The sequence below is a fragment of the Buteo buteo genome, chromosome 23 (genome assembly GCF_964188355.1).
Source record: "Buteo buteo chromosome 23, bButBut1.hap1.1, whole genome shotgun sequence".
Lineage (NCBI taxonomy): Eukaryota > Metazoa > Chordata > Aves > Accipitriformes > Accipitridae > Buteo > Buteo buteo.
The window spans coordinates 12,520,690-12,547,704 of record NC_134193.1 but is presented as its reverse complement, the minus strand read 5'-3'; the positions used below and the strand labels follow the sequence as shown (position 1 = coordinate 12,547,704).

The 27,015-nt window shown below is 40.3% G+C and overlaps 1 protein-coding gene across 3 annotated transcripts in view; it reads right to left on the bottom strand.

Moving 5' to 3' along the window:
- PNPLA7 (patatin like domain 7, lysophospholipase) overlaps positions 1–27,015 on the bottom strand; it is a 130,302-nt gene that overhangs the window by 76,009 nt on the left and 27,278 nt on the right. For all 3 annotated transcript variants that reach the window (XM_075055890.1, XM_075055892.1, XM_075055891.1), the window contains 5 exons: positions 24,534–24,611; positions 23,480–23,685; positions 18,212–18,343; positions 16,838–16,961; positions 1,569–1,682 (listed from right to left, as the gene is read on the bottom strand). In XM_075055890.1, coding sequence (XP_074911991.1) covers positions 1,569–1,682; positions 16,838–16,961; positions 18,212–18,343; positions 23,480–23,685; positions 24,534–24,611 — 654 coding nt within the window. The remainder of the gene's footprint in view (positions 1–1,568; positions 1,683–16,837; positions 16,962–18,211; positions 18,344–23,479; positions 23,686–24,533; positions 24,612–27,015) is intronic.

Here is a 27,015-nt window from a genome sequence, read left to right as displayed (position 1 = left end):
TGTAACACTCAAGCTCAACTTTAACTGCAATGCAAAAAGATGGACACGTCCACAGAGAGCACTCTTCAGGGGAAAACAACTCCGCCAACTGATAGAATAGGAAAAGAGAAGAGAGAAAAAAAGAGACACTGAAATAAATTCTTGCCGCAGACAAAATGGCAGAATTAGAACACAGCCTTTGCACAGATCAGCATTCAAGGTATTACTAAGTGCTAAATGTTTAGTGCTTACTGGTAATTTATGGTTTAAATGTCTACTAGTAACATTTAAAATCATTCCTATGTAAGGAGAAAGGTGGTTTTAAATTCCACCTGGCTCATTTACTAACTTCTGATCAGTCACAAGGAGAGTGGTATTTAAACGGGCAACTTAAGACAGGATGCTGTGCTGTTGGTACCCAGTTTGTGGCTAGTTATGAACAGAAGTTGCACACTGCTACCAGTTCATAAATCTGGGCAGGAAATCTGTTACATTAAATAGAGAAAAACAGACTCTGAGAACTATTCAAGAGAAATCTAGAGAACAGGAGTGCCTTAACAACCCACAATAGAAGTTCAGAAACTCTTAAGCAAAAATAATGCTTACAGGGAAACCAGGAAGACTATTTTTCATTGACATAACTTCTGAACACTTACTGCAATGATGTAATTATCCTAGCAATAATACAGACAAACCCCCACAGTTTTTGAAACATGAGAATGCATGAATACAGGCTTCATATTCTACAGTTAAAAAAAAAAAAAAAGTTATGGGTCCGAGGAAAGCAAAAGAATACAAGTATTTTAATTCGGTTCATTACTTTTGCAGGTTTTTTTTTTTTTTACAAAATCTGGTAAAAAAAGTATATGTCTTAAAGGCAGCAAAAAGAAAAATCAGAAATAATTTGAAGTAACAGGATTAAACAATTTCCTTCAAGGCTAGTGCTTAGTATAATGTCCCTCATGCACTTAGGGACAAAAGAATTAAATTTCAAGTCCGTCAGTCTCCAGATTTGCAGGAGAGAGGTATAATGTCAAGTGAATTAAAGATGATGGATGATTTGATGGATTCAAAGGGAGCAATCAGAGTCTTCAGGACACAGACAGATCTGGCAGTTGCAGAATGAGGATTGGCAGCCTAAAATGCAAGGAAGAGGAAAACCAACCCCCAAATACCAATGCTCTGGAAATAAAGGCACATATAACCAAGTGCTGACTTTGGGTCCCAGTGAGCAAGACAAATGAATAACAACATTTTAAAATTATTTTAGAAGTCAAACTTTCATTTACTATCAATAGCACTAAGTGATTTCCACTTTGCTAAATATGCATGTCCCGCATTTAGCATGGACTTCTTCCAGATACACAAAACAGCCCTGCAATAAAACATGCTAAAATTGATTAGAAGATAAAGAAAGAGAAGCTGGTCAAAGTCTGGTATAGATCAGATCAGGCAGACAAAGAGAGCAAAATGTATTCTCAGTATGAATCAATCATACAAAAAAAACCCAGAGGACTTGGTGCTAATGGAGAGGTTTAGCTCCTCAGACATCTTTAGAGATAGACAGAAAATACTTTTAATTTTCTTACCTGGGGGAATTTGCGTTTGATAGATGTCAGTGCTCCTTCTGGGAGTTTGGCAAGTTCTGAATCTCTGACTGCATGTACTGTTGTGGCTCTAGGTTGACGGGTTAATGCCTCTACCTGAAAGAGTATATAGCGAAAACATTAAAGATAATTCACAACATGTTGCAAAAATCAAATGTCAGGATGAAGAAAATGAACAACTCCCAAGAACCGGACTGTCATACTTGTTGCTTACACACATTCAAAACAGAATGCTGTTTTCCCCCAAGAGTGCTCACAGAGGGAGTTTGCTGAAGGCACATCCATCTGCAAGAAGTATTAGCATCTATTTAATCCAAATATCTCAGGCACACACTCTGCTATCAGACAGTTGCAGGTTTTCATAGAACTAGAACCCATAGCAGCAGACAGACAGTATCACAATAGAAAGTTTTGTCTGAGCTTTTGCAAACTCTCACACACAGTGCATCTCCAGAGTGAGGGTAAGAACTGCTTTTAACACTTGCCAGAACAACAACAAGAGGCATACAATGAACTCGTCATCACGACAACAATTACATCTTTTAATCCATCATTTTTAATTGTGATAAAGACATCCAAGAGACAGGATAATCCCACTTCTCTACTACTCTTTCTTCTTTCCTCAATGCTACCCTGAAATTACTTTCATTTTACTTTCAGAAGCTGAATACTGACAACCTTGAAATAATCAAGACTTCCTAAAAATTAAAGAAAGGGACGAGGAGCAAATTGGCACGTTTTGGCCAGAAGTGAGCTTTGCTTTTCCCATTGTTGTTGTGTTGGTTTGGGTGCGGGTTTTTTTTACATATGCATGTGTATCTGTGCTACGTAAACAGGAAAACATGACAGTACACACCTACCTGAATAGTGCCCCATTATTTCACCTAGAAACATTTATTTTATTGAGAGTAGAAGTTTAAAGAAGAAAATGATCACACAATAAAAATTAATACAGAGATACTCTCCTTTACAGGGAGAAGCTGACACAATATAAACAAAACCAGGTTCTAAAAGCCTACTCTGCAAAATGCAGCTGTTCCCCGAATCCCCAACTGCACCATCTGCAGAGTGTGGACCCACTACCAGCTCTTATTTTGTTCTGAAATGCAGAAATCAAATTCCCTAGTGAAATATCTTCACATGCTTAATGAGATAGCCTGCCAGGCGAGATGGCATCATTCAGAGCTCAGGCGTGAGCTACAACATTTAATTGCTTAGAAACAGCCTGGTGTTCAGTTTTGCAATTTTAGCAACAGGCAATGTTTACTGGGTTTAAAATCCATAGATCAGTTGTTTCGAAAAAAATGGTTGTCACCGTAGTAGCTGTAATTACTAAGGTTAAAACACAAACAAAAAAATTCCTCACTAACTGCAATTCACAGACAGAATAAAAGTGAACATGACTTTTCATTTTAAGTTTTCCAGTAGAAAAAGAAACAAATAATCTATCAGCTTATAATTGTTTCGTTTGGGTTGGGGGGCTTGATGGCTTATTCTGTTTGTTTGATTTGTTTGGGGTTTTTTTTCAGAATTTGTTCCAAAGCCTATGTTTACAGCAAATTCCAACAAGCAATGCGTTCATTACAGAACTAGGGGATCAGACACAAAAAGTTAATGCAATGTGTATAATGCCCTGTACAATGGCTAAGCTCTGCAAAGCATGTACTTCTGCCCACAGTAGAAGAAAATTAATTTAAAACATGCAACTCCATGACCCCACTTTCAACACGAGTGCATTCCTGGAAGACAACATGTGCACAAAATGGACAATTCAGACAGCCAGAACATCTAGATCTCAAAAACTTGCAGTTAGTCCAGAAAGCTGAAATCAGCCTGCTAATATTAACTCTAGCTAGTGCAGAAGAGTTCAATCAACACCAACTGCTATGCATGAAAAACTGCACAAGTAAATTTAAAGTCACTACGTTTTGCAAGACCTAGCCTTTGTTTTTTATTCAGATACCAGGAACGTTTTGTTATGTAATCACATTTTAAACTAATCATATAGAAGGGGAAAAAAAGGTCATGCCACCTTTGTACACACATTTATGGAGAAACAAGTCCCCTTGAGATTCCCCAAATGGTTGTATAATATCTTCTGTTTATCTCTCTCCCCTATTACCAGCTTTTTATCACAGTTTTTGGCTCCATAATTTAGCTTCCTTATCCTGAAAGCAGGTTAAGAGTTTCAATTGTTAAAATAAAACCTTTCCTCTCAGCCAGTCATCACCCAATTGAGTTTAATTTCTATAAAGAAGAAAAACCCTCAAAGTGTCTAACATCCTTTTCTACTCTTTTTGTGATATATGAGTGCATAAAATTAACTGTGCTCCAAAGGGCTCACAAGTCTTTCAGAAAAGATGGGATTTGTAAAAAAGGGAATTAAATTTTAACTTTAAAACAAAGCCTCAGGGGTTTTTTTTTCTCCCCCAACTGTGACTTTGTCTTTTCTAGTTGTTCCCCAGGGAGATCAGAGAGGAGATGAAGACCTTTTTCAAACCTCCACAAGGAGCCATTCAAATCTCTGGAGCAAGTGGCATTTGCAACACCACCAGTGTTACAGACCCTTGCAATTGCAGGGAATTTGTTGAATGTAATTCCCAATAGATTACAGAAATTGGATCTTGTACTACTCTTACATGCAGGTACTATGTAAGTCTTGCTATTAGCTTCGATATTTTCATGCAAATACACCCTGGTATTCTAGCATGGAAAATATCTGGGTCCCAGACACTGTAGACCAAGAAACTGAAATGTTGCTTTCCACTTGGATATTATCATTTCAGGTCCCAATCTCCATTTTTATTAGTTATTCCAAACTGTTAATAAAATATCTCCTCTTCACCGGAAGTGAGAAGGCTCTTATTCAACATTTGGACCATCCGCAGAATTATTCTCAACCTTCACTACATTCTCACCTCTCCCCTCTTTACACTCTGTACTTATAAAGCCTTCTTTGCACCAGTGTTAGATTTTTCTGCACATGGGAATCTGCCAAATCAAACAGGTATTTGGCTGTTCTCACCTTTTTTTGGACATCAAACACATAGTCTAACATTGAGTTGTAGTTCTCCCCTGTAAATTATACTTTTCTTCTTTGTATTTATTCTTAATAAACCATTTGAGATATCATCTACTCAGACTTTTTTCTTCTTGCTTAGAAAAAAAGAAGTTTCATGCAACATGAGTACTTAAAATCATTTCAGTCTTAAGCCACCTTCAAATCCTTGGGCTCTTCTGGCCAGTGAACCTTTTGAACAAGTTTTCTTATTTTTCCAGGTTTGTAAATACTACAAGACTTAGAGATCTAGCTTGAACTTTAATATGAGTAAGACCCACCTGCAATCAGAAGATCAACCCCATAAGATTATTCCCTTGGTCATAAAAAAGACATTTAACATTTTGGTCACCCACCACAGCTGCAGCAAACACCACAAAGACATCTCCGTAATAACATTAATAAACAAACATTTCAAGAAATAGTATTATTATTATTTTCCAAACCTTATTCAACCTGACTGGGAGGCAGCATATATTTGTATATATAATCATCCAAGGCTCTCTTTTGAGCTCCTTCCCAGACTACCATTATCATCATTTACCCAGCATGAACACAGCTACAACTTTTGCTCCAGTGCAAGAAAGAATCAGTGGACTCTTTCCCACTTCTTTTCCAATTCAAGTCAACACAATATATTCTGCTTGAGGCAATAGTACAACCTCTGGTTCTTCTCCCATAACATCCATTCCTTCTCCTTAGTAACAAGCCTCTAAACAAGTTCTGCCTCACTGCCCATTTCTGGTCTTTTTCCATTTTTAATTCACCCATATGCCATCCTTGCTCTTCCTCTCTCTCTCAAGCCACCCTCCAGTTTTCCTAGAGTTCACCGAATGCTTAAGCCCATCACCTCTCCTGCTCTATCTGGACTGGCTATTCTTCTCTTTGCCATCTTGTTATCTAGTGTTGTTCACTTTTCCTTCATGTTGTAAGCTCAGCAAATGTACATTATAGTGCTATTTCCACTTTGAAATCCATTGCTCTTTGAAATCCAACTGCTATGCCTTATTTTAGCAGCCATGCAAAAATGCTAAATGTTCCATTCATTCCTCACCTGTCTCCAAGGTCTACGCTTTGGCTCCTCGTTTACAGCAAGCATCAACGTCTCCTCCCTACCTCCATCCATCACACCCTCAAGAATCTGTCCATCCATTATTGCCTTTACTTCCATTTCCTCTAAGAGCCGCATGAAGCAATGCCTCAAATGCTGTAAGAATTTGCATCAAGGAGCACATCTCAATTTAGAGTGTTATATACTCTGTGGTTCTTGTAACTGATCATGAATATTACCATAGATGATGATCCCTCCTGCACTGTTGCAGTTCTATTGTTCCTAACACTAACAAAAATAAAAAATAAAAAAAACCCAAAAAACCAAAAACAAACAAACAACAAACCCCTAAACCCAAATATAAATAGTACTTTGCTCTTTTTACTGTTTCAGTTAATTCTGACAGCTAGGTTTCTGGTATCTTCTCTTATTTCAGTATTAAAATAGTGACAAAAACATGTATGATGCATCCACCACATACAATGCACATGATTCACAACCCTGGCTTCCAAGTTCTTTACAAAGAAAAAGTGCTATTGTAAATCTTCTAAAAGGAGGGGAAAAAGCAATTTATAGTCTCATGACCTCTTTTGACTTCATTTTCAACAGTCATCCCTGACAGTTCTTCTTACAGCTTTCCAAATTACACAGTTGGAAAGTAAAAACTAGCAAGTGTTGTCTTCTGCAAGTTGGTCTAATTACTCCAAATTCCTTTTTGAGCTACATCCAACAAAGCACTTTGAATATTTGCTTAATTTTAAGTGTGTGCATAGCCCCAGTGCAATAAGCACAGCTATTCTCATGCTTAGAGCATCTCTAAGACTTCATGGAGGACTTGACCAGAACTGGGGCTGTTTTATGTTAGTCTGTCTGCTGGCAATAAAATGTTGCTGCTCCACACAAATTCAGCCTCACTTTGACAAATTACTGGGTGACTTTTCTAATAGTCAGTGAATAGTAAAATGCAAAAAATTTGAAAATAGTTTCTTGTGTAGATTATTTCTTTTCAAGTGAGTTTTCAAGTATGCCTACTGCAAGAGTAGACAGGTCCAGTCCAAATGAGCAATGGAAGTCAACAGGACCATGTTTATAGTCACAGGTCCATTCTCACCGACCTTCAACCAGTAGCACATTTATACACTCTTGTGGCTCTTCCTGTGCATTCCCTTCCCATACATTTTGTAATATACTGCTTTCAGTTTCTCTTCATTATGGCTAGTACTCCACCCAAGAATCTTTTATTCTCTCATACTTCATATTTCCTTCTCTCATATCAATCTTTTCCTTGCTACCAGCTCACAAAAAGCAGTAATCTTTCCACATGAAGGGTAGCCTGCATTTCAGCCCTTGCACTGCCACACCCTGGACATGATGCAGTAAGAGGGAGCAACAGCCACAGAAACAAAAGCATCACTTACAACAAGACCCTGGGAAGCAGGTTTAGGACCCCAAGGATTATTAAATTATGTAACTTAAACTCTTCATCTTTCAAATCTTCATTTGTGAAGCCACAATTGCCACCTGTCAATTAGCCTCATATTTGTAGGCTTCAAGTTTTCATGCTGACACAAGACACTTTGGCAAGACCCAGCAGCCCACAAACATGGACCCTCTTAACAAAAGAGCGTGCCAGGGAGATCAGTCAGGACACATCCAGTCGTGCTTCAATGAAAGTAGCATCACGCCTAACAAAACAAAGTGAGAACTCTAAAACAAAAATAGTAAAAAGGCATTTTCTTCTCACCAACACAAGCGTAGCTTCTACCAGCAACGTCAAGGGAGGGGGACATTGACTATCCTGTGTGGGGTGCAGCATTTCAGACAGACGCTTCCCAGCACAACTGTGGTGCTGCTGCCAGTGCACACACCCTGCACAGACACCCCAGCTCCCCACTGAAAAGACAAACGTCTCAGAGGTCCATCTGCCAAAACTGCCTCCTCGCTCTCGCCTTACACATCCATCCCAAACCACGCCAAGTGCTATGCAAAACCAACTGCTCACCCAAAGGCACTGGGCAAGGACCATCACAAGACAGTGGGAAACACAAGGGAAAGGGTTGAAATACACTATGCAAGGAAGCGTAGAGGCACCCGTGGAGGCATAAGAAGAAGAAATATCAACACTGACATCTGCTGATAGTTTAGGAGGCTCAAGAAAAGGGATAGGCAACAAGTCAGATGCACAAGTACCAGGTGGCACACCCATATCTCAATGGCCAACACAAGCACTGGAACAGCACAGGCACAAAACAGACACACACATGTGGATTTTCACCAGCAGTGTTTTTGCTAGACAAGAACAGGAGATGATGCTGCTGCAACTGAAGACAGCGATGTAACATAATCAATGTTACATGAAGGGCTACCAAACACTACCTGGAACAATTTTTTTTTCCTCGTTTAAACAAGCTGCCCTCAGACCCTTCTTCAGCTCATTTGCACCTGAAGCAGCAAAGGATGCTAATTCTCAAAGGTGTTTCCTCCAGCCATCAGTTCGGAAGTATCTGAAACATTAACTTGTTTCTATCAGAAAAGGACAAAGGAGAAGACACTGCTGGAAGCAATGAATGAGTGGGAAGAGCAACCAGACAAGCTGCAAATTGATGCTATTTGTGGGAGCAGTGCCAGCGGATGAATGCAGTACATCATGTACTCTTGAAAGTTGTTCTAACAACCACCTTCTGCAATCTTTCATGTGCCAAGTTAACCCCGTGACTGAGGACATCCAGCACTTCAGCTGTGCAGAAAGAATCCAAACCTCCCCTATCTTTTTTTTAATATATATATGTATATGCATATATAAACATATATAAAACCATAAAAGACTTACATACATATACACACACTCATACATGCAAGTCTTTCTTTGTATATCTATATTTGTGTATGTGTAAGTATAGGTATAAAATAGATGTAAAAATTAAACAAGACTGAGCTTGCTACCTTTTGTAATTAAGGCAGTGGCAGTCGTGCTACAGGTTCTCCCAAAAGGACTGAGCCTGCGTTTTGTAGCAGTGCAGTGACAGTCCTGTTGCAGCAGTGAACATCATTAAGGGACAGAAAAGGAAAAGATTATAGCTGGGGAAGGGAACTGATAAGTCCTACCTACGTGTGGCTATAAAAAAGATGAGAAGTTGCATGCACGTTTTGCTCTCCTAATCCAAGATTACAGTCAAAACACCACCAAAAACCATACCAAAAAGCTATCTGAACAACACATACACAAACCACAACAAATCGATCAAATTTATCCAGGTTGTCTGAAGAGTATCTGCAAGTGCAATGCCACTTACAGGCATGCAGCATGCTCCTCTTACCTGAATTTCAACAGTGGAAATAAAGACAACAGAGCACAGAATCATAGAATCATTTAGGTTGGAAAAGACCTTCAGGATCATCGAGTCCAACCATCATCCATGCCCATTAAACCATGTTCTGAAGTACCTTGTCTACGCACTTTTTTAATACCTCCAGGGATGGTGACTCAACCACTTCCCTGGGCAGCCTATTCCAATGTCTGACAACCCTCTCAGTAAAGAAATTTTTCCTAATACCCAACCTAAATCTCCCTTGCCCCAACTTGAGGCCATTTCCTCTCGGCCTATCTCCAGCCACCTGACAGAAGAGACCAGCACCCACCTCACTACAACCCCCCTTCAGGTAGTTGTAGAGGGCAATAAGGTCTCCCCTCAGTCTCCTCTTCTCTAGACTAAACAGCCCCAGCTCCCTCAGCCGCTCCTCATAAGACTTGTGCTCCAGGCCCCTCACCAACTTGGTTGCCCTTCTCTGGACACGCTCCAGCACCTCCATGTCTCTCTTGTAGTGAGGGGCCCAAAACTGAACACAGGACTCAAGGTGCGACCTCACCAGTGCCGAGTACAGGGGAACAATCACTTCTCCGCTCCTGCTGGCCACACTATTTCTGATGCAGGCCAGGATGCTGTTGGCCTTCTTGGCCACCTGGGCACACTGCTGGCTCATGTTCAGCCGGCTGTCAACCAGCACCCCCAGGTCCTTTTCTGCCAGGCAGCTTCCTAGCCACTCTTCCCCAAGCCTGTAGCGCTGCATGGGGTTGTCGTGACCCAAGCGCATGACCCGGCACTTGGCCTTGTTGAACCTCATACAATTGGCCTCAGCCCATCAATCCAGCCTGTCCAGATCCCTCTGTAGACCCTTCCTACCCTCGAGCAGATCAACCCTCCCTCCCAACTTGGTGTCATCTGCAAACTTGCTGAGGGTACACTTGATCCCCTCGTCCAGATCATTGATAAAGATATGAAACAGAACGGGGCCCAACACCGAGCCCTGGGGAACACCACTTGTGACCCGCCACCAACTGGATTTCACCCCATTCACCACAACCCTCTGGGCTCGTCCATCCAGCCAGTTTTTCACCCAGCGAAGAGTACACTTGTCCAGGCCACGAGACACCAGCTTCTCAAGGAGTATGCCACAAGAGACAGTGTCAAAGGCCTTGCTGAAGTCGAGGTAGACAACATCCACAGCCTTTCCCTCATCCACTAGGCGGGTCACCTGGTCATAGAAGGAGATCAGGTTGGTCAAGCAGGACCTGCCTTTCATGAACCCATGCTGACTGGCCCTGATCCCCTGGTTGTCCTGCACATGCCATGTGAGCGCTCTCAAGACAAACCATTCCATGATCTTCCCCGATACCAAAGTCAAGCTGACAGGCCTGTAATTCCCCAGATCCTCCCTCCGACCCTTCTTGTAAACGGGCACCACATTGGCAAGCCTCCAGTTATCCGGGACCTTCCCCATTGACCAGGATTGCTGATAGATGATGGAGAGTGGTTTGGCAAGCACCTCCACCAGTTCCCTCAGTACTGTTGGATGGATTGCATCTGGTCCCATAGATTTGTGTGTCCAATTGGTGATGACCTGCTCAAACACTTTCCAACAAAGGAGAGATCTGATTGCCTTTGACTTTGCTTCACACAACAAGAATACCAAACCTGGCTGGAACTTTAGCAATATTCTTTCCCCATCCTATACTGCTGACTCTTCACGCATAAATACTTTGTCACCTCTGCTAGACTCTGCTTCCCAGTACTTGCTACCCTCCAAGTGTTTTCATGATGAAGACAACCACGCCTCTCACTCAATGATGCTTGCCAAAAAGAAAATTTCTAATAATAAAAAAAAAAGTTTTTTGCTAACAACTTATTTGTGCACTTTGCAAAAGTTAAAGGGGATGCAGTATTAAGTCTTGCCATTCACAAGCTAGCCTAGTTTGATGCAGCATTTCTCAAAATGGAAGGGAGAAAGGAGCAGAAGGCAAGGGAAGTGCAAGACTGTCCTGAAGGTGGATCAGAAGTTGTATCAAGAGTTAGCTGATAGCTGGACACTAACAATGATGTTATCACGAGGGAGTTCAGCTGGAAGCAGGAGGGAGACACAAAATAGCTCAAGGAATGACAGTTTGATGTATTAAATCACCTATCTGAAACCCAGCAGGTCACAACTTTTATCACAATCTGTCATCAAAGATTCTAATAGTCTAAAAAGAATTTGGCTAAGAAGATAAAGCTTTCTGCAGTTTTATCTGTGGCAGCTACAAAGCCAAATGATTTACCCACATAACATTAATGCCAGATAATTTAACACCAGATCCTGTCAAAAACGTGCCTGTGGTTTTCCCAGCCAGTGATGATACCACTAAACTGTACCACAATTTTCGGTTATGAATGGTCTCTTACCTTCATCAGCTGTTAGAACTTGAGGGAAATAAATATAAAAAATGAATTTTGTTGTGGATAAAAGAATGAATTCTTGTAGAGAAGAGTCAGAAAAATAGACAGTACTCAGCAACACACACTCTAAGTGAAGATGCTTGTAGGAAACTGCAGTTCAGATGGCTCAGATCAGCAACTTGAATTCAGCCAAAACCACCCTCAAGATGTGTTTGGAAATCAGGACATCGAGCTTCTAATTTCAGTCTGACACTAATTCAGCTGTGCAAATGTGAACTCATTTCTCAGAGCTTCCTCTGTCTCACTTCACTGCTGGTAAATACTGGGGGGCTTGCTGTTGTGTGGTTTGCATTTTGGTTTGGGTTTTGTTTGTTCATTTGGAGGGAGGGAGAGGTGTCGGTTGGTTTGGAGGTTTTGTTTTGGGGCTTTTTAAATACAATTTCACACCTAAGATGCTTCTAGGCAAATAATAATTTTTAGCAATGTATTACCAAGACAGACGGTGGAAGAGTTGGAAAGAGAACACCTCCCTTACAGAACCACGTCTTCCAGCTCAGTTCTTGGACCTCATCCGCCTCCAGTTTCCCCAGATATGGGCTGTGCACAGAGAGTGCCTGAGGCACCACTAACCTGAATTAACCCGAAATCTGGTTTTTTAGTAACTTAAAGCTTTAGAAACAGAAGAATTCACAGTCTGAAAAAATTACATGCAACTAATCGGCAAAAAACATCCACACACTTAAAAATGACAAAGTAAACCAGCCTTAATAGAATAGAACTTGCCCAGTTTTAGCACGGTTGTCAAGGGTACAATGCTATCCAGCTGGCTGCAGTAGTGTCAAAAGATGGTGGTGTACAATAATATTAATACTGATAAAAAACAAAAGCCTGACAATTGTAATCCTGATACTGGTGTGTTTCCTTTGAGGATTGCTCAGTGATTAAAGATTTCTAACAGTGTTACATTTCAAAAGGACAACGCTCCAAATCCCTCAGCAAATTATAAGCCATTTACAGATTCTTCTTGGTTTTCAACTTTATAGACAGAAAAAAAGCCATGCACATTTAACTGTATTAATGAGATGAACAGCTTAACATCTAAAAACACTTAAGAGAGCCATTATTTCTAGAATGTAAAGCGTGATTTCTTCCACAGCAGAACTGGTATGCCGCAGCACTGGCAGACAAGGATTCTTTTTCTGCAATTTATCATTTGTGCTGGCCTGCATTAAAAGAAAGCACTAGTGCACAAATGCCCTTCTGCACTTGTTTTGCTATTTTGCTACCCCAAAACAACTGGGTATAATCCTACTAATAAGAAGGGGCATTCCGGTTAAAAAGAAGCAGAAAGGATCTTGAATTAACCAAAACATTACTGCAACTTTCCCGCTCAGTAGGGCATTTTTGAAAGCTGACTGGTTTGCTGGTAAGACACTGCAGACAACAGTTTTATGAGGCAGGTGGCTACCAATAAGTCTAGCTATAAACTACATAAGAGCCCAGCTGTTAAAAATATCCTAAGTTCAACAGCTGTCAGAGGCCCCTAAGAACTACCTGGCAATTAGTCATCTTACCAACACTGCAGCCATTCCCCAGGAACCCAGTTAAGACAGTGTTGACTTGCATAAAAAGGTAATTGCATAGAAGGTTCTATCACATCCATATATTTGAAGAGAGCAGGCAGTATACAAATAACTTTTATTCAGCAGGAGATTATTCTGCAAGATAATTCTGTTGGGTTTTTTCCCTTCTCCTCACCCACTAGTATTTTTTCAACAATGCAAAAAGCAAGGAACAGCCATCTCAACAGATGCTTGGAGTTGTGATCCTGTAACCCACCTGGGACCGCCTATTTTGCGGTAAAGAAATACTGAATAACTGCCCCAGTCTCATCAGCAGTGCTAGAGACAACACTAAATGTCAAAGCCTGGGCCAGTTTACCTGATATCAGTCATAAACAAATGAAAAGGAATCCTCTCAGACAATTTGTTAATGAGAGCAAGATAAGAAGAGTAAAAACTATCATTTGCAGCAGTTAACCAAGATCAGAACTAAAGCAACAACATAAAGAAAAAAAATGAGAGACTAATATAAGCATTTTTAACAAATAGCTTAGTGAAGAGAAGCCCCTTTCACTCTATCAACACACAGTGGGCTTTTCTGATTTCCTCTGGGGTCACCTGGGCATGGTAGAAACGACGATAGAAGAGTTACCATTTATCTCGCATAACAGTTTAATAAAATTAACATTTCAACATTTTTCCACAACTACATCTGTAGCAATGGCACCAATAAATTGTAAGATTCCCCTCAAAATGGGTCAAATCATAGTCTCTAGACAACAGGACTTCTGTCAACTGTCTTTCGAGTGGTCAACTGTATTTCAGATGCAAGGGAATTATTTCCCAGATTCATGACTGTCTTTTAAGAACTACCTGGAAGGTCTTCAATCAAGTTTTGTCTTGATTTGACCAGATACAGCAACTGGAATTGCCCATTGATAGGGTCAGCAGCAGCAAGCAGCTGGCAGCATCCCTCCAAAAAGGCTCCCAGGGAGTAGGTATCATTTTCCCCTGACATAACTATCCTCGTTAGCTCCTCAAGTAACTACACAGGGAGTCTTTGGTTTGTAATCTGTTCTTCTCCCCCTGAATTGACAGACCTCAGAAACAGATGCCATTGAGTCAGTATAAGGAACAAAACAGTTTGAGCCACAAGTTTAGCCTTGAGAGTGCACGCACATGCTTGAAAATTAACATCTTTCTGAAATCCTTCATTTTTCAGTGCTTTTCTTTTGAAAGCAGAAATGGCAGATACTCATCTCTTATACATATGACACACAGCACTTTTAAAATTCTGAAATAAAGTCAATAAACAAAAATACATCAACTACAAGAGTCTTGTATTTTGTTAGTGCCCACAGTTCCGAATGACATGGCGGGGGTCTTGGAGGAGTTTCAGGGAGGAACATGCCACCTGTTGACCAAAATACCAATTACCAATATCAACTGCTAATTTCATTCCCTGCAAGCACCTAGAATCCTCCAATTACTTTACTTCCAGGGAAAAAAACTGATGCTACAGCAGGCTTTTAAAGGTTTATAACAGATCCTGCAGAAGGGGATAAACAAATCTTTTTAAAAGGAAAAACGTCATTTTACTAATGCCCTCTGCAAAGAACGGCTACATTAATCTTGGCAATCTTTACAAATCCTCCCCCATGTTTTCAAAAGACAGCCAGAGCATCGAGATTCGTTCAACAAATGGCAGCATGAGTCAGTGGGCCTGGAAGCTGTGGGTAGGAAGGAGTAGATGACATCCATGGAGTCACAAAGGTCTTCAGAATGATTCATGTCATAACATGGATCCAGAAGAGTGACTTATGGTTTAAACATACACTATATGGGTGTTTCTGTATCCAGGCCTAGGGACTCACCAGCCAGCATGGCACGGTTACAGCAAACATGTCCCAGTCCATTCACCAAATCAACCTCCCTCTCTCCTCACCAGATAAACAGTTGAGCCAGCATGAAATGTCATGCCAAAGTCGGCACTAGTGCTTGTACAGGGAGGTAGAGTTTAGACCATATGCTCCGCTGTCACTCAAAACTGCTTTCAAAAAGTAGAACAGCAGCTCTGTTGTTTTAACCTGGGAGCTCTGTAAAACTCCAGAATCTTCAAAGTGGAGCTCCAGATTACCCCTGGTGAAAGAAAGCAGGGAAACGAGCTGGAAAATGTTTGTATGAGTCAAAACTGACAAACCCTTATGCACACACTAAAAGGCCTCGTACCAGCATGATTAGTCACAAAGATCTCAGCTTTCATTCCTGTCAAACCATGTCATTTTACATTTAATGAGGTATCCCAAAGAGGTAGCCCAAAAAAAGACAAAAAACAAAGAAATAAAATTTTTGAGTGTGCCCAGCACACTCAAGAATAGACCTGCTTCTCCAAATACAGTCCCAAGCCAACAAAACTCCTCAGCCAGAAGTAGCACTGATCTTGGGAAGATATCGTTAAATACTGTCCACATATAACTCAAAGAATACAATGCAGTCACCAGTCCAGACAACCTTTGTCTTCTGCTGGGATGCCTCTTGTACGCTATTGCACTCACTTCCGAATGATATACAATTTATTTCAAAGTTACTAGGCAAGTGAAAATGAGTTGTGAACACACACCGAAAATGCCCACAGACTTCACGTTCCGTATAAGAAAACTTTTTACCTCTGTCAAGGAAAAAAATTCAGATGTTAGGTCAGTTCCCAGTCTCTCAGTGCACACAAGACCTCTGCCACGAACACTTTACAATACAGATAGCGGTCTGTGATCCTCTTGCCATCAGAGACAACTAGGTCTCACATGCTGATGTTGTATTCCTGCCCTAGCTACAGAGACAGAGTCTCATTGTAGACTATATGTAGACATAGCCAGTGATCAAGGGAAAGAGGCAAGGTAGCAGAGGACAACCTCTTACACCAGTAGGTAACACTCAAATGCTGGATCATGCCACTTTCAAAAACATCACCTTTTGCAATCTGCACAATCTTCAGTCAGCTCTCTAGAGGGAAACAGCCTTGTACTACTCATTCCTCTTCCTCTTGATCTCTATAAACAAGAATTTCTTCCCATAGTACTAATACTAACTCTCAAGTTTTCTTTATTCAGAACTATGCTAATTCTGGCTACAAACAGATACACATTAAATGTTTAGTTTTCAGCTCAGAAAGCAGAATAGGGCCTGAACAACAATCTCAGAACTTTCGAAACCTTCTAATTTTAAATTAAAAAAAAAAAAAAAAAATCAAACAAACCATGCATATTTATGATGTAGGACTCCTATTTCAGTTGTTAACTAGGTCTGAGGAACAAAAAATGAACATAGCAGTGAAATTAAACATGGATAAATACTACAATTTTGAAATCAAAAGTTGCTTTAGTAACTTTTAATAACTACACATTCCCTGAACAACCTGATGCAGCTTTGAAGTTAGCTCTGCTAACTTAGAGGAGGATAGACTACACACTTCCACAGCAGGCCCCAGCCAAACTGAATCTTTCTATGACGCTAGATTTATTCAAATCACCATTTAGTGCACATTCCTGAAATTCTTCCTGAGCTATTCTACTAACAGGCTGAACTCCTCTTAATGTGAAAGCAAGTAATCCGTATCACAAAAGAGCATTGTGCAGGGCTTTTTGGTTTGGTTGTGTCTTTTTTTTGTTTACCTTTCTTTTCAAACCAAATCTAATAATCCCATTCATGTATTATTATATGAAGTTTCCAAGGTAGAAGGGATTTTCCATCTTTTCAACTTGTGAAAGGCCTTAACTAAGATTAACAACCAATCAGAACAAGATTTTGGTTTTTAGTGTGGAGTCAATACCAGTTTCTCAGCCAAACAATTCACTTTTGAAACTTGCTCTTACCACTCCAATTAAGTCTCCTCGGCCATATTCACCAGTCAGGTGCTTTTTTCCATCATCCATCCGTATAACTGAGCGAAGTCGACCATTCAACACAATGTATGTGCAGTCAGACTTGTTACCCTGCCTGCAGAAAGAATAATCAATAATAAGGATTAGTGGAACATCTTTGCTCAGCAAATGCATCTAGAGTCTTTTAATAAGTTGATCATCTTTCACTACCTGTCTTAGAGGACATTGGAAAATGTTTAACTAACAGTTAAACTTAACAAGCAAACAAGAAACTAAACAGGCGTCTGTTAAAAGGTGACTTGGAAATATGTTTAATGTTTAAATGTACATGCTTTGCACAACTGGTTAATGTTAGGTGTGGAAGCAGATGACCAGGATGCAAGTAGTCTCTAGGTGAGACAACAGGTTCATTACTGGTTACAGCAGGAGCTTGTTCTCATTGCAAGGTCAATATGGATACGTAGAGAAATTCTGCACATCAAGGAGGAAAAAAACCAAATGGCTCAGTATTTGGATTCCTTTTTGTGCACCCATCTTAGTCTATCAGGAAGTTCTTCCTATATCCCCTTTGCATGATTAAGAGTGCTGTTTGGAATGCAGATTTCCAGCATAACCTAGCACATGGATGAAATGCCATACTTCTGGTAGTGGAGTTAAAACTAATGCAAGGAATTCCAAAAGATTTTAATAACACATTGACAGCTATGACTGCTTTGATGCACAAAGTAATCCACAACTTCCATTAGCATTGGTGCTGCAGATATAGTTATAAAAATTAAAATTACAATTATACAGAACACATACTAATTAGACCTTTATTCTCCCACCACTGTAGCAACCATAGAATGGTTCAAATGTATCCTAGTACAAAAATCCATAAAACTAAGTTTTCCCAAGGATAACTTTTGCCCCTTAAACATACAGTGCAGTGCCAATTTTCAATTTACTCTTGAATAAGCCTAACTGAATTACATTTGAGTTTTGTTGTTTATTTTAGAAAGACTGAAATACTCTGACCAATAGACATTTGTGCCCTTAACAATGCAGAAACTACCACAGGAACATGCAACTGTCTAGGTCTTAATCGATTATGTCACTTTAAAAGCTTGCTGAGACAACACAAAGGATGAGGAATAGTATGCAAAAATTGTAGTAACACCTGGAGACAAGAGACTGAAGCAATGTTGAAGGGTACTACAGAAAGAAAATAATCTCAGAATAGGCAAACAGATATACCTGATGGAATGGTTGATAAATTTAGTCCAATGAGTTTCTTATTCTATATAACACCAAGGGAGCACAGCTCCTTAACTATGAAAACTTAAAATATTCAACAGACAACATACAATTTTGTCCACATCTCACCTGTAAACAGCTCGTCCAGCCTCAACCTCCATCCAATCCAGGGCAAAGTCAATTTGCCTAACAAATGGGGACATTCTCTTCACAACAGTGTGGGCCACACCAAGAACTACGCTTGGCTGCTCCCGCATTATCCTAGGAAAAAAAAAAGAAGTGTTATTGAAGTACTTCCCCAAAATAGGAATAGGTATGCACAGGTGCAACATCCCAATGCAACTGGGCAGACATTAATTCACCAGTTAGTGATACACACACTCCACTATTGCCCCAACCACACTACATCAGTGATAATTTGACCAAGTATGGGGCTGACCAACCTTCCAACCTAGCCCAAATTAAATGTCACTCAAAGTCAGCACTGTCCTAGTAGCAGCAGGACTATGCTAGTAGGATGCTAGCTAGTCCTGCTGTCTGGCCCACTTATCTTCTTTAAGCGAACAGCGGGATGGATGGGACTACTAGCTAGCTCTTGTTTATGATCAACCCTCCCAACCCCCCCTTCACCCAGGTCTCTTATGACTGAGGGAAATGTTCACACTGTCCAGAAGATTATCCCTTCCTGCCATTCTGCACCTCTCAGTCTCTCACACGTGCACATGCTCACAGTTTCCCCTAGGTTTTATATCAGGTCAGAACCACATTATATGTAAAGTCTGATGCTCTTAAAAATAAGAGACCTGCTCTGTATTTCAAATGTTCCCTTTTCCGTGGTGCAAAGGCCACAAAGAAGTGAAACATCTTCTAATAAAGCTGATCTTCACACTGAATCTTTTGAGTGGTGCTTAAAAGTCTCTAGTAATAAAGATACCATGTAATTCAATACTTTTCTCAAACTGAAAAGCTTTGAGGATGTTCTAGCCAGGGATAACTGCAAACTCGACACTGACTGTGAGGCCTGAGTGAAATCGCTCTCACACACCTGATAACTGCTCATGAATGTCTTATTTTTCATTCTTTTTAGACTAAAATTCACTGTATCCTGTCACTGAGTAAGCACTCAAATTCTTACTGAAGCCCTACTCCACAGGAGTGAACTGATCATGCACATCTCTAGATGGTGTATCTGTTAGGACATCTTATCTCTTCTGTTCCTGTGCAGCATCAAGAGCAATTGATGGCAGACTACTAAAAAATAGTTATTTCACAAGAGACAGCACAATTCATAAAGAAGTAGGTAAGTGCATGCAGACCTGGTATGTGAAGTGCACGCAGATAGAGATGAGGGAGCTACATTAAAGCCACACATGGACAGAAATAAAGAAAAAGAAAGTGATAAATACTTGGTATGTTTTCTGCATCAATGTTCCTTTTACAATGAAGATACCAGGCTGCCATAAGAAAATCTACTTAGGAGACCCTGCGTATGTGGGAACTGTCACTAAGCACAAATCATGTGACCTTTGTATCTAACCTTGCACCCTAAAAAATAGAGAGGAGGAGAGAAAGGCATGGAAGGAGCGTTGTCAGTCTTTGTTCCCTAACTGAAGTACGGTTCCTCATGGACCACTGTAGCCTGGCAGAAATCAGAGAAAGCCCCAGTAGAAATCCATAATCCTGGAATGTGATGGCAAAAGCAGACTCACCAGCAGCTCTTTACTGGCTGGATGTAGTACAGAAACTGCCCTAAAGTTTCTAAAACATCAGATCTCTCATCCATTAGCCCTATAGGTGCAGCAAGAGACCCAGAGCTGACAGTGACTACAGGTGACATGCAGCACACAGGGCACTGCAGGGAGCTTGCATGTTTATCTACTCTCCTTACCCAATGACTCCAATTACTACTTTTCACAATAACGAAGCTTGTAATTTCTTCAGCCAAAATCCCTGAAATTGAAATGGAAGGGATTCGTAGACATATATTCCTATTCCATATTGAACCCATCACTCTTGTATCCCTGCACTCATATGCACTACTAGGCAAATTAAACCGAACACCAACTCTTACATTTAGCACAGTTTACAATCCAGCCATCAAAACAGGATTATGAAAAAACAGGACAGCTTTCCTCTCCTGTCCCTCTTCTCTTGCCCTGAGGTTTCTGTGCCCCCCACCATCTCCCACCCAAGATACCTATAGACTGCCTTGGTTCTGATAAGCTATTATTGCACATGAAAACAACATGTTATCTTACAGAAACTCTACCATGCTAACGTAACTTGGAGCAAAGGACAAAGAGCTGGAAGAGGCACTCCAGGATAAGCACTAATAAACAGACAACGCTAACCCCTCAACACAGGCAAAACACCCAGCCCTATCCCCCTTCTCAGCTGATCTAAAAATTAAATAAACCCCCTGAAAACTCCTGGATGGTTTAGCTAATTGTTTTTACTCTACTTGCTTATTGAGCCTTCAGAGTCTCCTCCCACACAGGAGGTCTGCTGTAATCAATAAAAGCCATTTATTCCTCTTCCTCCCTCAAGATATGTATCTTAATACTTAATGCATTCAAAACATAAACTACTAACAGGCTGCTTTTATTTCTATCTGGAGCGCTCTGTTATTTCACTGAGTGCTATACAGCTTCTACAAGAGTATTAGCATGGAAGGTAAAAGCCCACCCTTGTGCACAAGAAAAGGAAAGCTGATTTCCCCTTCCCTCCCCCATTATCAATCAGGTTTCCTTCCTCTCACTTGGGCATCTTCATCTTTACTCTTCTGCTTGGCACATGCCTGGCACTGGAAAAAATTAAAAACCAAACCTCTGTACTACAGAAACCTGTTTCTGAAGGTATCCTGAGGATTCTTTATTAGAAAGCTCACCAAATATAGTGATGATAGGGCTAAACTAGTGTCTGTGAAAGCTTGGAACTTAGGCAGATATTCTTGCGGATGTGGATGCAATTTGATATTCAGCTTGGCTGGCAATACCAAATAAAAATCAAAGCATTCCTGCTTCTCTGGCAGGCGCCCATGATTAAGACTCCAAACTGTGAAATTTACTGAAGCAGAAAATGTGAGAGTCCCTAGTACTGCAGAACCTGAACATATTCCCTCAAGAGAGTCTGGTGACAACTTGATTACACTGTTCATCAGGAGACACCAACAGTTGCAGCGTAGGCACTGCACACTTAGTACATCAGTTCAGCAAAACAGCAAAGCTTTTAAGGTATATACTATATAATTAGCTTGTGTCACCCCTATACTTGAAACTCTACATTTACAGATAGTTATTTAGTCATGTTAGTACCACATAAAAGGCTCCTCCCCCAAATTTTCAGTGAAAATGATTTAATCTGTTGTCCAACATCCAACAGGCAATTCTAAACCCTGGGCTACTTCAATTACTGTGCTCTTTGCCTAATGGCAACTATTGACCATGTTCTTTCTGCTTCGCCCTCTCATTATTTATTGAAAAAAAACGCCACATACAATGTCCCAGGGCAGCTCAAAGAAAAAGAGTAACATATTTGACAAGAAAAGAAGAAAGGAATTTTGGACAATAATGAAGGTTCTTGTCAAATTTCTTCTGGTTAGTAATTAAGATTTAAAAAAAAAAAAGTCATTGCTGTGAGATTCTGAGCAAAAGAGAAAACCTACCATTGTAGGACTATGAGCACTGAATTTGGCACAAAAGTGGAAAATAAAACTAACTTCTAATTTTATCAACAAGTTTTTCTTTCTCAGAGTTCAAAGCAAAAATGAACAAACTTGAAGAAACCTCATGCTTTTCAAAGACTTTTTACAATGACACCTTTAAATATGGGAGCAGGAGTTAGAATTGATATAAAGCTTGGGTTTCAGGAGAAATTGTGAAGATGGAATGCTGGAAGATCACAGAGCTCATAAAATGCAGAGAAATGGCAATAGACCTTTTAAAGGAGAAAAAGAAAGATTTGGAAAGGTCCCAAAAATGATATAGAGCTGATACACTGATGGATTTGAGATCACTGACTGGTAAGGGATTAATGGAAACAAAAAGGTAAGTTGGAATAAACAAGAGACAACTCGATTCTTGAGAGAAAACTCAGGAAATGAGCTCAAGCAAATGAGAGAGTTAATCCAGGACTGAGTATCAAAACGAAAAAAAGAGGAGAAAAGGAATCTGCCTGGTTGGCTGAAATGACATAATGAAATTTAAAGTCAGAAACAAGTAGGAAAACAACAGTAGAAGAAGAAAGAAGGAAAAAGCAGGAGCTTAGAAGAAATAGATCTGATACCGCATGGAATGGCACGTGGGGAACATCTATTCAGAAACTAGGTCAAAGAGTTGACATCCACCGCACAGACTTGGAAAAACACAGCTAATCAACCAAGTACACTGCTGAGAACAGTGTGTTCAGTTTTAGAGCATACAGCCTTTTGCCTGAGGTGAAAAAACAAAAATCACAGAATAAGATTCTGTGATAGAGTTCATTAGGAATACAAACAATTCGAATTACTTAGAAAGTAAGAAGTAGGCAGAAATATACAACATAATAGTGGCCTAGAAAACACAACATCAAAGAGTCCTACACATAACACAGGACTGATGGCACATGCACGCAGAAGTTGAAAAAGGAGTTTAGAAAAGGAAATAGAGGTATTTGGCACAAATTATATGTGTGAACTAATGGTAAGTCTTAACAATAGGATCATGGAATAAATCAAGGGCATTAATCATTAATACTGGACAATGAAGCTGACCACAGTTATCATATTGGTCTTTTAATTAAGAAATACCTATATCCCCCTTTAAGCTTTAAAGTCTTAAGTCATGTACTACTTCCAATGTCCAGGAAGGAACCTGTCTTGCACAGGGTCATTATTGTTTGACCTATTCTATTAGTGAGCATTGAAAACCTACAGTTACACCAAGACCAATCATTCATAACACACCCAACAGCCTGGACTGTATTTGGAAACAGAACTGGGGTGGTTCTCCAGCAAAAAGGAATAATGCATCTAAGAGAAAGGGCCTGGCAAAGAAACACTTCACTCAGCAAAGCACGGGCTCTGGCCAGACTTTTTTATTTGGATTATGAAGTGTGAGTCTTGGGTCATAAATCACACCCCATTGGGTTAAGTGTTCTGTAAACCTGGAACATAGGAGTTTATTTAATATTACCATATCCCCTGCATTACTTTTTGCTGGAGATAAAGCCATCTGCTAGATAGGTCAGAGCTCATCTGGGTGCTCAAAACCCTCACATAAGCTATATGGTTTGCTGCGGGATGTACTGTAGCAGTACTACGCCACACATACATCCACCGCTTACATTTGTTCAAAAGGGCCATAAAAAATTTAAAAATAATTAAAAAAAATCAATATATATTTTCATGGCAGAACTCACTCATAGAAATGAGACTTGGAAATAGACAGGAAGCTGCAGTCTCGATTGGCCTTGATGGTGAAAATCAGTGGCTCCCCAGTCAGGACAGCAAGCTGACCTACGAGTTCTCCTGGATGGGTAATGAACAGACAAGTGTCCTCCTCCGAGTCTATCTTCCGTTGGTACACGTGAAGCATCCCCGAGACCACAAAGCAAACATTAACATCCTGGAGAAAATGGAGAAAGAGCTCAATAAAATCCCCAAAGATTTTAAAAGCAATTATCATAGTGACAATACTATCATGACCAATCCGTCTTCCAGAAACCTCCCTATAGTTTTTGAACAATTAGGTGATAAAATAAGACACAATAGTGAATTATTAAAAGCAGGCTATGAATATTTAAAACTAAGCAGCCACAATATATTGAAAAATGTGTTTCTCTTTGTATGGTTATGAAAAATAAAGGCTGCATCTATAAGATCTCAGGAAATAAAAACAGAATTGCAAATGGAGATAACGGGGTAATCACAGCACCGTGATGAGGGACATCGCAGTTCAGCAGAGCAGAATGCAGCAGCACTGTTATTGGAGCTGCCCCTCATCTGCTTTGCATAAGCTTGTCTATTTACACAGTATTATTATAAATGAATCTCATTATATCCTAAATATACTTTGCTATAAACAAGTAACACTGGATTTCTATTGTATGGGCGGAAAAAAATACTTCACTGCAACTGAGTGACATCACCGAAAGCCTGCAGCGCAGGGCATGAAAAAAGGCTACCCCGTCTCCGTACCTCAGGAAGGATGGAGGTATGATACTCCATACCTTCTCATGAAGGTACACGAGAGCTGAAAACAGACAGGTACCAGATTTCCACTCTGGCTACATTACTACTCCATGGGTGTAGAAAGGCTTAGAGCTGGGATTATTTCACCTTGAGAAGAGAAGACTTGGGAGTGGTCAGGTGGGGATTTTTTATTTATCATCAATGTGTATAAATACCTTATGGTGGGGGGCAAAGACTGAGCCAGACTTATGTTCTCTCTACTCTCAGATGATGCCCACTCACCTGATCTCCTTGCCTTGACAGCACAGTCCCAGCAGTAACCTGATGCAGCGTCACTTTGCCATTCAACAACGACGGATCCTGGAGACAAAAGGGGTCAGGGGTACAATTTACTTGTCTGTGCACATGTAAAGATCCAGGAGTGTGACGAAGCATCCAAATAAAAATAATAATTACTAAAGATAAGTACTTGAATCTCTTAAAAATATGGTGCATGATTTTTATATTTCTGCACCCAACTGAGATTTCTTTCAGAAGAAAAAAAAGGTTTAATTAGTGTCAATTGATCAGATTTAGATTCTTAAGGATTTTATACTTGTCAATTTTGCCCCCAGACTCTTTTAAGGGTCTATAATGAAAAGAGACCTATATCAGCTGGCATGAAAATCATGAAATATGAAGTTATTTTCAAAGGAAGGTGAAACTAGAGGAGACTGTCTACATCATGGAGGAACTGGAGAAGATGATCTAACACTTGCTTTATTACAGCCCTTCCCTGGTCACACAGCTCAGCTGTGCTGTGTATGCCTAGCAGATTTTCATACACACTGTAGACCAAAAGCTTCCCCAAAGCAATGAATTCTTGTGTGCATGCACATGTGGATTGCACAGGAGAGTGGGAATGTCTCTCCCGACTGACGAGCACATGGAAGGGAGGGTCTTTCCAAAAGCCTGCCCTCAGTTTGGACTCAACCCCAAACCCTTGCAATGGCAAGGAGCTGATCTGGTTAAGTGCTTCAGCTGATCAAAAGATTCCTTTCCAGCTCCAAAGCCGGTCACCACCATAATCCTGAGTACATAGCACAGACAACCAAAAGGCATGGAGAGAATTTTCCTTCCAAGCACTGCCCATACAGTTGGATGTCCCACATGCAGTCAGCATCAAACCCTAATGCTTCAGGACACCTTTGCTTTGGCAAAACTTTTATGCAAACCAGCAAATCTTCAGAAGCTCAACATTTTATTATCATGATCCAAATGGGTAGAGGCAAAAACCCAGGCTCAGTTATGTGATTCTTGCATTATGCTAAAGAATGACAGTGCAGTCCTGGTGTCTTGCAGCTTAACCCTTGCAAGGCAAAGCCAGACACTACTGTGTCCATGTCCTGGTTTTGGCTGAGATAGAGTTAATTTTCTTTCTAGTAGCTGGTATAGTGTTATGTTTTGGATTCAGTATGAGAAGAATGTTGATAACACACTGATGTTTTCAGTTGTTGCTAAGTCATGTTTATACCAAGCCAAGGATTTTTCAGCTTCTCCTGCCCAGCCAGCAAGAAGGCTGGAGGGACACAAGAAGTTGGGAGGGGACACATCCAGCACAGCTGACCCAAACTGGCCAAAGGAATATTCCATACCATGTGATGTCATGCCCAGTATATAAACTGGGTGGACTTGGCCTGGGGCACAGATCGCTGCTTGGGAACTAACTGGGCATTAGTCAGTGAGTGGTGAGCAATTATTGTGCATCGCTTGTTTTGTATATTCCAATTCTTTTATTATTGTCATTTTATTGTTGTTATTATAATTATTCTTTTCTTCCTTTCTGTTTTATTAAACAAGCTGTTCTTATCTCAACCCACGAGTTTTACTTTTTCTCCCCGATTCTCTCCCCCATCCCACTGGGTGGGGGGGAAGTGAGTGAGCTGCTGCCTCGTGGTTAGTTGCTGGCTGGGGTTAAACCACGACAGTCCAGTACTTTGCCATGGAGGTAGAACCACTAAAAGCAAGAGAGCTGCATGCACAGTAAGAGGTAATTCAGTACAAGCAGCATAGCAGAATCTGCCTACAGTCATTAACCTTATTGCAGCAGGAAAACAATATAGCAGAGATGTAAACATTTTACCATTGTAATTCTTATGCCAAGTTTTTCTCTTTTCATTTTTGGTTGAAAAAATAGAGCAAGTGAAACAATCAGAGTTATTCTTTACACCTACAGCTGATAAAAAGAACAGATTTTCATCAAAAATTAGTTTTATTGAAACCAGACTGTTTCATGGGAACATATCCAACCCAAAGAACCTGACAAGCACCTGTCAAAATATTTCAGTTCAGCAATATCAACTCAACTAATTTCTATGATGTTTTTTCTATATTTGTACATTTATGATTGTATTACCTATTCTTAAAGACGAAGTTCTAACTATGAAAGTATCTCATAGTAAGGGGATACGAGTTTCCTAATGAGCTCTACCTATCAACAGCTTTTTCTGGCTGCATTAGCTCTAACAAAAATGGCTGCAAAGATTTTCTTTGTGTCTAAGGCTACTTAAGTATTGGCATAGATTGCACACAAAACTGTGAAGTCCTCATCATTGGAGATCTTTAAGAACAGCTTAGTCAAAAACCTGCCAGAAATGACTTAGCAATATTTGATTCTGCCTTGGCCATGAAAAGAGACTGAATGACCTCCCAGCAGTCCTTGAAATCCTACTTTTCTGTGTTATTACTACTCTGATTAAGCAATAAAGGAGTTACCAAACAAGAT